This window comes from Melanaphis sacchari, unplaced genomic scaffold (assembly GCF_002803265.2).
Source record: "Melanaphis sacchari strain LSU unplaced genomic scaffold, SCAv2.0 Contig26_pilon_pilon, whole genome shotgun sequence".
NCBI classification, from domain to species: Eukaryota; Metazoa; Arthropoda; class Insecta; order Hemiptera; family Aphididae; genus Melanaphis; species Melanaphis sacchari.
The window spans coordinates 1,612,229-1,624,424 of record NW_020271143.1 but is presented as its reverse complement, the minus strand read 5'-3'; the positions used below and the strand labels follow the sequence as shown (position 1 = coordinate 1,624,424).

General features: G+C 26.3%; 1 protein-coding gene across 2 annotated transcripts; it reads right to left on the bottom strand.

Moving 5' to 3' along the window:
* Positions 1-6,981: 6,981 nt before the first annotated feature.
* Positions 6,982-11,646, bottom strand: LOC112595352 (protein FAM122A). Of its 2 annotated transcripts, none has more exons than XM_025340508.1 (6): positions 11,075-11,646; positions 10,641-10,731; positions 9,978-10,136; positions 9,413-9,612; positions 8,161-8,280; positions 6,982-7,218 (listed from the first exon to the last, which is right to left on the bottom strand). In XM_025340508.1, the coding sequence occupies exons 1-6, from the start codon at positions 11,206-11,208 to the stop codon at positions 7,053-7,055; spliced, it is 870 nt and encodes a 289-aa protein (XP_025196293.1). In that variant the 5' UTR covers positions 11,209-11,646; the 3' UTR covers positions 6,982-7,052. The 2 variants fall into 2 exon arrangements, with proteins under 2 accessions (XP_025196293.1, XP_025196292.1); XM_025340507.1 differs by having other exon boundaries at positions 8,161-8,292; positions 11,075-11,208.
* Positions 11,647-12,196: the final 550 nt, after the last annotated feature.

The following is a 12,196-nucleotide window of genomic DNA, read 5'->3' as shown; positions in this document are numbered from 1 at the left end:
GTTTAGTACTATTTTTAGTCATCAAAAATTTAAGTCATCTGATTATAAATAAGAAAGTGTGTGTTTGTTTGTTTGATGAGATGTATATATAAAAGAATTCAAAAGAATTTGATTATATTGAAGGTTTTGAGGACTTGGTCATATGGAAGGATAAATAAAATAATCACACAGTTCTAGAATTATGGCCAGAGGTATTTATTCTCGCGGAAAATTCTGTAATTGTATATTTTCATTCTGGAGTAAGCAAAACATTTAAAAACTAATACAAGATGTTCTAAAATTATTTAAAGTTGGATTGTGTCCAAAATTATATTATGTGATCAAGGCACAAATAATCAAAGTACTTAAAATCATTAAATGTTTTGAAGATAGGCCTATACTCTTCATTGATGACATAAAACATAAGGAGTTAGATAAAAATCAAGAGAGAGATGTCTGTCAAAACAGATGCAATATATTATCCAAATTTTCAAAAATGAATAAGCAAATTAGCAGCACAATATTGAGTCATTCTATGTCAGCAACGATCCGAACTTTTATATTAAACTGGGACAATCTCAGTAACACTTAAATACTGCAGATTTTATTAATTTATCAATCATTATTCAATTGTCTTAATAGCAGATTCTATATAGCTAAAACTACATCTATGTGCATTAACTGAATTAGTACTGCATTAATAATTTCTAAAAGCTACAGAATATTTTACAAATTTTCAAAATTAAAAGGAAAATTAATTCAACCTCCTTGTTTCTTGTTTTCAAAGAAGACAAAGCTCATAACATTGTATTTTTAATGACTAATAGATTAAATCAGATATATTAGAAAATCTATTTAGTATTTTTCAACAAATGGGTGGTTATAATAAAATCAACAGCCAGAACAATTAGACTATAAGAAGTACAGTATTTTTCATACATCTAAAGGTACAAATTAGGCGCAACCATAGAAGATGAAAATCCTATAATATTTGATCCGTGAAATATCAAATAAATAGATCTACCATCTAACATTGTCTTTATTCTGACCTTCAGAAAGTATTTCTAATTTATCTTTCTCCTATATCATCTGATGAGGATTTATTAATGAAAAATATAAATAATGGTGTTATTTGAAGATTGTTCTGTTTACACTTTTGCAGGATATTTAGGTTATAAATGTATGAAAATTTAACCAGAATTGCCGTAAAATGAATTATTTGTCAATAAAACTTAAATGATAAAAACAGTTGCATCAATAATAAAATTATACTTAATTGAAAACAGTGTCAGGCTTAAAGACCATCAAATAGTTAAACAATGTAGTAAATAAAATTTAAATATTTTGAAAACAATTATAAAAGCTATTATTAAAAATGTACTAACCAATTGAGCGCGTAAAAATAATAACATAGTTAAAATGACTGATGAATCATTAACAAATCATAGATCATAAATGTACATAATTGAACAACTCTTAATTTGCAAAATATTAATAAACAAAATTATTAACTACTAAAATTAGCAAATCAAATTAAAAATATTAAACCATATTTAATAAAATAAAATAAATGTTTTTGTTCTGAAGAAAATTTTATTTGCATAAAACAATAGGAAGTAGTATTAATTGTCCTCTGTTAGACCACATTAATAGTTCTTTTCAGAACTTTGTGTTGATTCTATTAAACAGTTCTTTTTAGACTAATTACTTCAATTTTAGAGCAACGGTTCTTTAGAACTACTAAACATCACAATTACTATTATTATTCCCAATTAATTTATTAATTCTAAATCAGACTCCAATGTAATGCACTTTGGTCTATCTTACTCGCAATCGTTTTTCATAAATGCAGATTTATTTAGTTTCTAAATTTAACATAATCAATATGTACTCCATCTAATATTAAAATATACAACTGCATTATTTTATTTATAAATAATAATAATATTTCATTAATTGTATTATTTATGTTACAGGTGATTTATTTTTAAATTTGAACATCAAATAATTTAATTTATTTTATAAAACTATGATATGGATAAAATTTGTCATTGTTAAATTTGCAAATCTTATGTATAATGCAAATTGTATCAATATTTTTACAAAGCAGATTTTACTGAATCTAGCATTGCAAAATAACAAATTACCTGTAATAAAATAAATAATTACTTTTGATCGCGTACAACACAACGTAATAACGCAGAATATGAAAAATAATTAATAATAATTTTACAACGTCAGGGTGAATGCAGATAGTGTGCGATGACTGCGATGCACGGAAAATAATATCATTTATCTACTGATAAAGTAATTTTATAAGCTTTATCGCTTTTCTGTCATTGCCAAACCGGTCTAAAATATGTTATTACTACTTCGTCAGTACTCAGTATTAATAATATAATATTCATACAACGCTACCTATTGGCAGCTATTATAAATAAAATTTTAGTCACCGAAAATCCCTATACCATTGTCTATCTGTCTATTCTATAATCATGGTATATTATATATAATTTATGTAGTATTATAGTCTAATACAAACACATACACGCCAGTCGATAAGCTTCATTTCTCATATTATAACTATTTTAATATTGTAGACATCGATTCTAACATCCCGTATACAATGTAAGAATGGAAGTATAAGTATAAGCTAAATTTTTAAGGACATTTTCTAAAAGATCTTTTAAAATATTATTTCTAGCATTAATTCTGAGGTGTAATAGGTAACTTATTAAATATAACTTAATTGTAACACTTTTCTCTTATTAATATATTATGTTTATGTAAGCACAAAAATAAAGTAACTATAATATTGGTACTCATTTTTTTCTATTTGCATTAATTTCATTTTTGCAGTTTGAACTTGTTATCTAATGTACACTTGAATTAGTACTCTTCATATAACTTATAAAATGGCCTTTTTTTGTCGTTTGTTAAAATATCTCATTGGGTGCAGTGGAATACCCATTGGCCCCTCCTCTGCAGAAGTTCTTTTAAAAATGTCTTTAATACAATTTATAGTGACCATAATGAGTACTTTGAAAATTGTTTTATGCGCCTTGTTAAGTCTTGTAGTCTCCTAAAATATATTTTTACTTACAAACAGCCTCAAGATCATCTGAAACAATTTTTATTGTTGTATTCGTTCAAGAAGAGGTTCTAATAATAATCGGAATTGTATTTAGTTTAAAAAAACTATTAAGAAAATCATAATTTACAAAAATATAACTGTATGGAAATTGTTATATTTTGTAACTCTTAGAGGAGATATTTTAGATTTCTGTTCAGAAAAAAGGTATTATAAAATCTGATAACAACTTATGTGAAATGAAAATTGATAATTATTAAGTTTTTTTAGGTATTCAGCTATAGAATTAGTAGAATATATTCAATTATATTGCTGGGCATACTATCAAAAACATATAAAAAAAAAAAAAAATTATGAGCAGATCTATTATTATAAGGTGATCAAATAGTCACAGCTATGTAGGAAGTTGAAATTGTACATCTATAATTAACTGAGGAAAATTTAAAATTGTTTTATACTATCAATATAACATATTATAGCATAGTTCGTATTAATCAAGAATTCAAAAAAAAATTTTCAAAACTGTGTTTCTATAAATAAAAAATTATATTACAATGTGCAACAAAACATTATGATATTAGCAAAATCCAATACATTGAACAAAACAATTGATCTGTTTTTCTCAATCCATATCCCGTTCAAACCAATATTGGTTCCACAAGTCATGATTATTACCTATTCATTGCACAAAGGTACATTAATCTAGGTACTGTTATGCCAAAGGATTTTTTTTTTTAAATAATTCACTAAGACAAAAATTAAAAAAAATTAATTTTATTTAACACATACAAAACTGCTTTTTCATCAAGTAAGTTATTTTAAGAATTATTGATGTAAGTAAAACTGATTTGTATAGGTATATACTTAGTAAAATATTTGATAATTTTTATTGGTGCATCTGTTTTAATAACAAAAATTATTACATAGTATTGAATGGTTAATATTATTAAACATTATAGTAGTTTTGTAGTGATAGTGAAGGTGAAGTTAGGGATCAATTTTAATTTGCACAGATATTGGTACAGTGCATTTATGTATTACACGCTTAGCATATTTTATTTCTCAATGAATAATTTATAAATAATACATATTTTAACAGGTTTTATATTTATATATTATGTTAATTTAATAAACATAATATTTAAAAATTATTCAAAAAGGATACCTTATAATTGTGTAATACTTAAAATATAAATACTTAATTGTCAAAAGAGTATGAATGATGAAATGAACCTATGAAATAGTTATCTATTTACTTTCACAGTATTAAACCACTGGCTGAGCCAAAGACAAATTTACTTAATCCTACGGCTGTCAGTGGTTGTCACTTAAGATGGTAATTAATCAAAAACATTTATTATTTAATAACAGATATTTATCATTAGATTTGTAATCAAGTTTAATACAAATACAAACAAAATTTTTACAGAAACTTTTCTATCAATTACACATAGATTGGTGGTTCTAGAAGAAAAAGTGTTCAATAAAAATTTAAAAAAAAATATTATTTTTTAATAAACAAATTTATATAAAATTAAGTTTGCAATACAAAAATTATAAATTTTACTTGAATTCATTGAAGACAGCAATTAAAAAGAATATGATAGAAAATTTAAGACCAGAGTATCTATTACCCATGTTTTAGAACTCCTCTCAAAAAAATAATAATATGTATATATGGTTGAAGTAATTAGTGAACGCAAGTTTAAAACCATGATACCCAAATAATAAAACAATTAAAACTAAAATATTAACTATGCTAAAAACTAAAACTTATAATTGACCAATCATAAACATATTACTTTATAATTCATATTACATAATACAGTGAAAATTCTATACAACCGTCATCTAAAAAATTTGAAGTAATGACAACTATTTAGAAGTGACTATCCTACAGAGATGACTGTTCACAGAAATAGATTATTACAGATGACTAGTATATACGACATATAAGCTTTATATTGTGTTTTATTTTGTCAAGCAGTATAAAACTATTCACTGTTAAAATTCCTCAATTTGATTATATTTATGATCTTCATTACATCAGTTGTCTTTGGATTACTTTAATTTAAATAATGAATCTTTTATTTATATGAGATCGGTGACTTGAATTTTCTCTATGTTAAATTCATTTAGTGGGCAGCATGTATATGTTGACATTTTCTTTTTCATAAACTAATAAAATAATTGTTTTAATTTTGTTACATAAATTAAAAGCTATTTTATTTAAAGAAAGGAAGTTAAAAAAATATATTAATTGATATAAAATCATGAAATTTCAAAAAAAATTAAAATCAGCACTCATAATTAAAACTCAGAGATTATGAAACTTTTAAATATTTCATCATAAAATGAAAACAATATGAAATTTTTGCTAATAGTAAGGAACAAGATAAATAATAAATTAAGATTTAAATCCTTAATTGTGTTTACATAACAACATATGCTAAACACAATTTAAAAAATATATAAAAATTATATAATTTTTACTTTTGACTAAACACTGTAGAATGCAGATTGTACATGTTCAATACTATAATGCAAAAAAGACATGATTATAGAATTATAGGTTTCACAAAAACAAAACATAACAACTAAAGAGTAAGGAACACAATAAAGTATTGTTTTGGATTATTGTTTATTTTATATATATATATATATATATAAGATTATATGAGCTGCTATAGCATTCCAAGATAAGACTGATTATAAAAATAAAAATTATCATAAATAATGTTTTTGAAGGTAAATAATACTAGTATAGTTTTATATATATAATTTATGTTTTATTTAATTCTCACTAGCAAAATAGTATAATTTTTTTTTTTTAATTAGCTAGTATTTGAATTTTTAGTTTTAATGATTTTTCATAACTAAAATACACATTAAAGACCATACACAAATATACAATATCAATTTTAATACGGTATTTCAGTCTTGCTTTAACAATTCATATTTTTTTGTTATAAAAAAAACATTAGAAAACAAAAAAGATAATATACCAATTGAATTAAAAAAAAAAAATTCAACGCTTAACTTAGCATGTTTTAAGATATTATTAACCTAGCTATAATAGAGGCAGTTTTAAAAAATAAAAAATTACATATTAATAAGATTTTAACAGAACTCCAAATTTAGATCAATAAAATAATGTAATTTTGTTGAAATCAACATTAATTAAATGATATCTTACATACATTGTTCTAGTTAAAAAAATTTTTAATAACAGTATTTTAATATGTTAAGATGGTTGTAACATAAAATCATAACTTTTATAAAGCTTAATTTAGCTTATTTTAGAATGTAATTAACCCATCTATAATAGACGTAGTTAAAAAAGTAAAAAAAAAAAAAAAAATAGTAAAAACTAAACATTATACATTAAATAGATTTCAACAAAATTCCAAATTTAGATCGGTAGAACAATGTAATTTTGTTAAAATCAACATTAATTAAATGATAACTTATATACATTGGACTAGTCAACAATATTTTTCAATAACAGTATTTCAACATGAATGTTTGTAACATAAAATCATGATTTTTATAATGTTTAACTTAGCATATTTTAGGATATGATTAACCAAGCCATAATAATGAATAATGATATATGATAGAGGTAGTTTTAAGAAATACAAAATAAAATATTAAAAAACTAAAAGTTTAGCATTTTATATTAATTTGATTTAAACAAAATTCCATATCGACACTAGTAAAGTAATGTAATTTTGTTAAAACCATTATTAATTAAATGCTAGTTTATATACATGGGACTAGTCAAAAACAATATTATTTTAAATTGGTTAAGACATTTGTAAAATTGAGTCATGATAAAAATAATAGTAATGATAGTAATAATTGTAAAAATAATAATAGTAATAATTATTGTTACTGTAATAATAATAAAATAATAATAATAATCAAAATTATAATAATCAACATAAAATGTGAAATTATAATTTATATGAAAATATTTTAGTTATTGGGAATTACTTTTTGATTCATCCATTAGAGATTGCAATGGTCTGAAGGAAAACGAATGGTTACTGTTTGAAGAATCACCACTGCTACTACATATGGAATCTGTAACTAAAGTTGCATTCATTGTTGTAGGAACAATACCGGTCACTTGCATTGGTTCAGGTCTAAAATATATTAAAAAACATAGTTATTAAACGATAAACAAAGTTAATTAATATGCTAGCGTAATAAGCACTAATGATAAATACATTTTTTTTTTGTCTATTATATATATATTAATATTTGGCTTTCTATTTTGAATCACTTTTACATAATATTATGTATTAATATTTAGCTTTCTATTTAGAATCACTTTTACAGATAACCAATATATAATGTTGATTTTTTAAGAATTTAATTAAACAATAAAGGTTATTATCATTTAGCAAACAATATATATTATTTTTAAATTATTATACTAATGCCAGGTTGCACAAAAAATTGATTAATTTAATGGACCGATCACGGGTCACTAAATCATGTTTAAGGGACCATTAACTTACAATTGATTCAATAAATTGTTTAGTGATTGTTCGTGCAACTCAGCATAAGTATTACATTTCATCAAAACAAATTCCCAAGATTTAAATCAAAATATATAATATCATTTAATTTTTTTATATTACATGTTATTATTTTATAAATACAGATTAACTCAATATTAATAATATTTTTATAATTACATAATGAATAAATAAAATTAATTGTGTACCTGTAGATATTATTTAGTTAAATTAAATGAGACAAGTGTCAATTAAATAACTAAAAATTAAATTATAATATAAAAAAACATTAACATTATTAATATCAAATATTTTATCAGATCACAACAATCAACATTAAAATTTTTAAATAACATGTAAACTGTACATTACATATAACACACACTGTATTTTATATATACCAGTGTAATAAGGATAAACATACAAGAAGAGAAATTATTTTAAATTTAAATAAATTCTATGTATAATGATGGCCTATAGTATTGACTGTGTAAAATGCATTTTACATTATGATGCAAAATAATTTTGTTAATAAATAAGTAGAATAAAAATGAAATGACAAACCTATTATTGGTAATCAGTAATCCCCATTTCTTTGGAATCGGTTCATAGTCGTCCATGTCACATTTCCTTTTAACAGGTCCTAAAGTGCTAGGACGCATTGAAATTGGACTCAAGCTTCGTCTAAAACATAAACTATGTAAAGAATTATCAAATCTAAAACTTGTTAGTAAAATAATATATTATGCATAAAATATTGAACGTATTCAATATTTATAAACTGGAGCAACTATAGCCATAAGTTATAATAATTTTTTTAACATAAATATGTTTTTGGGATGAATAAAACTTTTTTTTCTGATCAATAACGTACAACACTATTTATTGAAATCTGTTACTATAACAATTAAATACCTATCAATCTTAACGGTTATCTAAACATTAATTTAAAATCTACTCCTGGCCAAAAATTCATTCAGTTTATGGTTTATAATTAAAAATATATCTATGATTTTTCAATTTTCTTTGCAAAGGAAAAATATCTAGTACTTTATTAACTTTATTATGATAAATTTTGATGTAAAACTTAACAATTTCTTACATTTTATAATAAACATTAAGGTGCGATTTTCCCGCAGTGTCCAGACGCAGAAATCCAAGATTATATATATTTTGTGTACGACTAATTTCTCTACTCACATTTGATGCGGCATTCAGCGTCATTTGTCATTACTAGTCTGGATCAGTGTCGAGTCTAGATGTTTAGTGTCAACACATCAATTAAAAAATGTTTGTTTTTCTCAACTGAAGACAAGGCTTTGATTTTATTTGTGGAAAAAATAAAGTTATTTCTGATAGTGCCCACAAAAAGCACTAAGATAATTTTTTTAAGGATAATATTTGGCTAAGTATATCCAAAAAAGTAAGAGATCAAATACGTGTAAAAAACAACGATCGTAATGATTATGATTCAATTTTGTAAAATTAAACTAAAAGAATGGGATAAAATTTACAATGTTTGATGCTACAGAGAAAACAATATAAATGCAGTCTAGACGCTGCACCTGGATACTGCAGGGAAACCATACTTTTATGGTTTAGGTAAGATCTATCCATTTAACATTTTTTATGTTTATAAAAATGTAAACAATTATAAGAATATTATTAAAATTGTAGTTAACATGAACGACAAAAAAAAAAAAAAAAACAATACTTTTGTTAGCTTTTTGGTTTAAGTAGCTACAATCTAAATGATAATTTGGGTACTTATTGTTATAACATTAAGTTTTAAAACAAATATTTAAGAAATAATTACCCTGATGTAAAAGTTTTACGAGTAGGACTAGGCGATAAATTAGGTTTAAAGAGTGATGGTGATACACAATGTCTCAATGATCTGGTTGGCGATGGCGATGATGGAGCAGAAGTCATTGAAAAATTTAAATGCAATGGATCATATACATTAGATCTACCATACATTCCACCAGGTTGTTTACCAAACTGTCCTTCATCAGCCTATAAAAATAAAAATATTTTATATGGTTAATATAACTTTATGTTTTTAATTAACTATACAAATTTTAACATTAAAAAAATGTAAATAAAAATATTAACTGATGTTTTTAGGGTATGGTATTATTTAAAAATAATTCATATCTTAAGCATCAATATACAAACATCATGTAAAATCATTTTAATAGATATTAATTGGTTGTTAAATGTTTTCATTAGTACAAGGATATAATATATTACGTCTTTACTGAGCATAGCCAAAATTTAATTTTTATTGAAAGAATCATATCATATAACAGTAAACATAAATCATAACACAGAACTATTAAATCATATAATAAATATGTTAGAATAAATTATTAGATTACCTTTGTTGGTGAATCAATCATAATAGATAAATCTTCCCATGACTGTGATATTTGCATTGCTGAGTGTATTTCTCTTTCATGGGCCACTTCTCTATTAATCAAATCAACAGTTTCCTCCTGTCGCAGCTGATTAACTCTATGAACTAATTTTGGTGAAGTCTGAAATAAAATTATTTATTTTAATATTTTACTACTTTTTAGGATTGGAAGTCAAATGTATTTAACATAATTCTATTTAATAAATTGTTTTCTATTGGTACTGAATAGTTTTGATGTATATATATCGAGTAAATATAAAAAGATGATTTTATAAGAGAATAGTTTTGTTTCAACCCATATAACTAGACCAGTAAATGTATTATAACATTTATAACTTAATGAAGACCGTATTAAAATCAAAAATGGGAACTTAATATACACAAATCATTTTCCAGACTATTTAAAAATGATATCGAGTTTACATCAATATCATTTAATTAAGCTAAAATCTGGTGTTCTTTTAAAAAAAATAAATAATTTTGTAAGTGATTGTTATGTGTAAAATATATAATACAATATATACATTCACTGAAATTGTTAAATATAAATTTAAAAGACTGCCTAGAAAGCTAAAGACAAAGATAAGTGCATATTATGTCGACTGCGGAACCATTAGTGACTTACATTTGGCATTACATTATGAGGACTTCCACTTGTGCTAAATCTACGGAAGCGTGGTTGTACATTTCGTAAAAATATGTTACATGTATTTTCTCTGAAACAAAATAGAATCCAATTTAGTATAATCGTTATATTAACATTGTTTAGCATTACATTCATAGCTAATTTTAAATCATATTTAATGGTTTCTTATTTGTTGGAATGATTAACATAGTTACATTTAATACACCTGATATAGTTGGACTAAAATAATATTATTGTTCCAAACCCAAACCAGGATTAAAACATAAAATTAATCAACAATGCTAGGTACTGAAAATTCAAAATATCCACGTAAACAATTAATTAGGTTAGGCATATGTCGTAAGAATGGCAAATAATAAAATCGAAAGACATCGACGATAACGACTAGGGCTGCCGCCTGCATGTAGTATTACCTAGACAGGGTAGCACACGGTGATCCGGTGATGGAAGCATTCATGTCATTGATCATCGGCGCACTGTTGGATCTCTTCAGGTTTGACGGGCAGTCCACATCCATCTTGACGATAGGACCGTCTTTGACGGACATTTCAAGCGAATCGGTATTAAATTCAGTCGGAGTCTGGCAATAGACAATTGGGTACGATTCGACGAGGAGAGCACTAGCACATGGTCACGTCACCGTGTTAGTCGGGGAAGGGGGCGCACAGGGCGGGCGAAAATGGTGCCTTATGCCGTCTGATCGTCGTCGACGTCCGATAACTCGAAGTCCGAAGATGTGGTGGAGTCGTCCGACGAGTCGTCGACCAGCCTTATTCGGTCAAAAGGTTCCAGCGGTTCCGTCGCTAAACCACCGGTCAGCAGGCGGAGTTCGTGTTGCCTCGCTAGCACGGCTACTCCGAACAACGCGACTGCTGCGAAGACGGCGACGCCGACGACGACAACGACGCGAGAGACGAGCGCGTGAGTCGACGGCGACCGGCGGAACCGGAGTGTGAGGAACAGGACGAGAGAGAGTGTCATATATGAATTATTATAACCGATATAATAACGACAATAATGATGATTTAATCAACAGCAATCATTAACCGTGTACGTACGTAATAAGAGCGTGTGCGCGTTATTGAAAAATATTACTATGTGGGCACACGCACGCGGACACAATAATGATTACGGACAGGAGACACACACACACACACACAAACAAACACACAGAGACAGACAAGTGCGCGGACGGTCGGGCGGCTCGCGCTAAAAAAACAGAGTATCCGGGCCGAGGAGAAATCGAACAAAAAAAAAAAAAAAAAACACCTAACAGCGAGAAAAATAAAAAATACGAAACGCGCGCGCTCAAACGAGGTGGGGGCGGTAGGAGGGTGGTGTGTTCATTGACCGGCGGCGTGCGGGCGTACGGCGGCGGCGGTGGCGGCGGACTACTGCTATCGGAAGAAAACGGTAACGACGGCGGACGACGACGAATGGAACGCCGAACGTGAATAATAACAAATAATTGAATAATAACTAGCGAAAAGGAATAACAAATTAAACGGAATGGACGGGCGGGTGTGAGGGAGGGA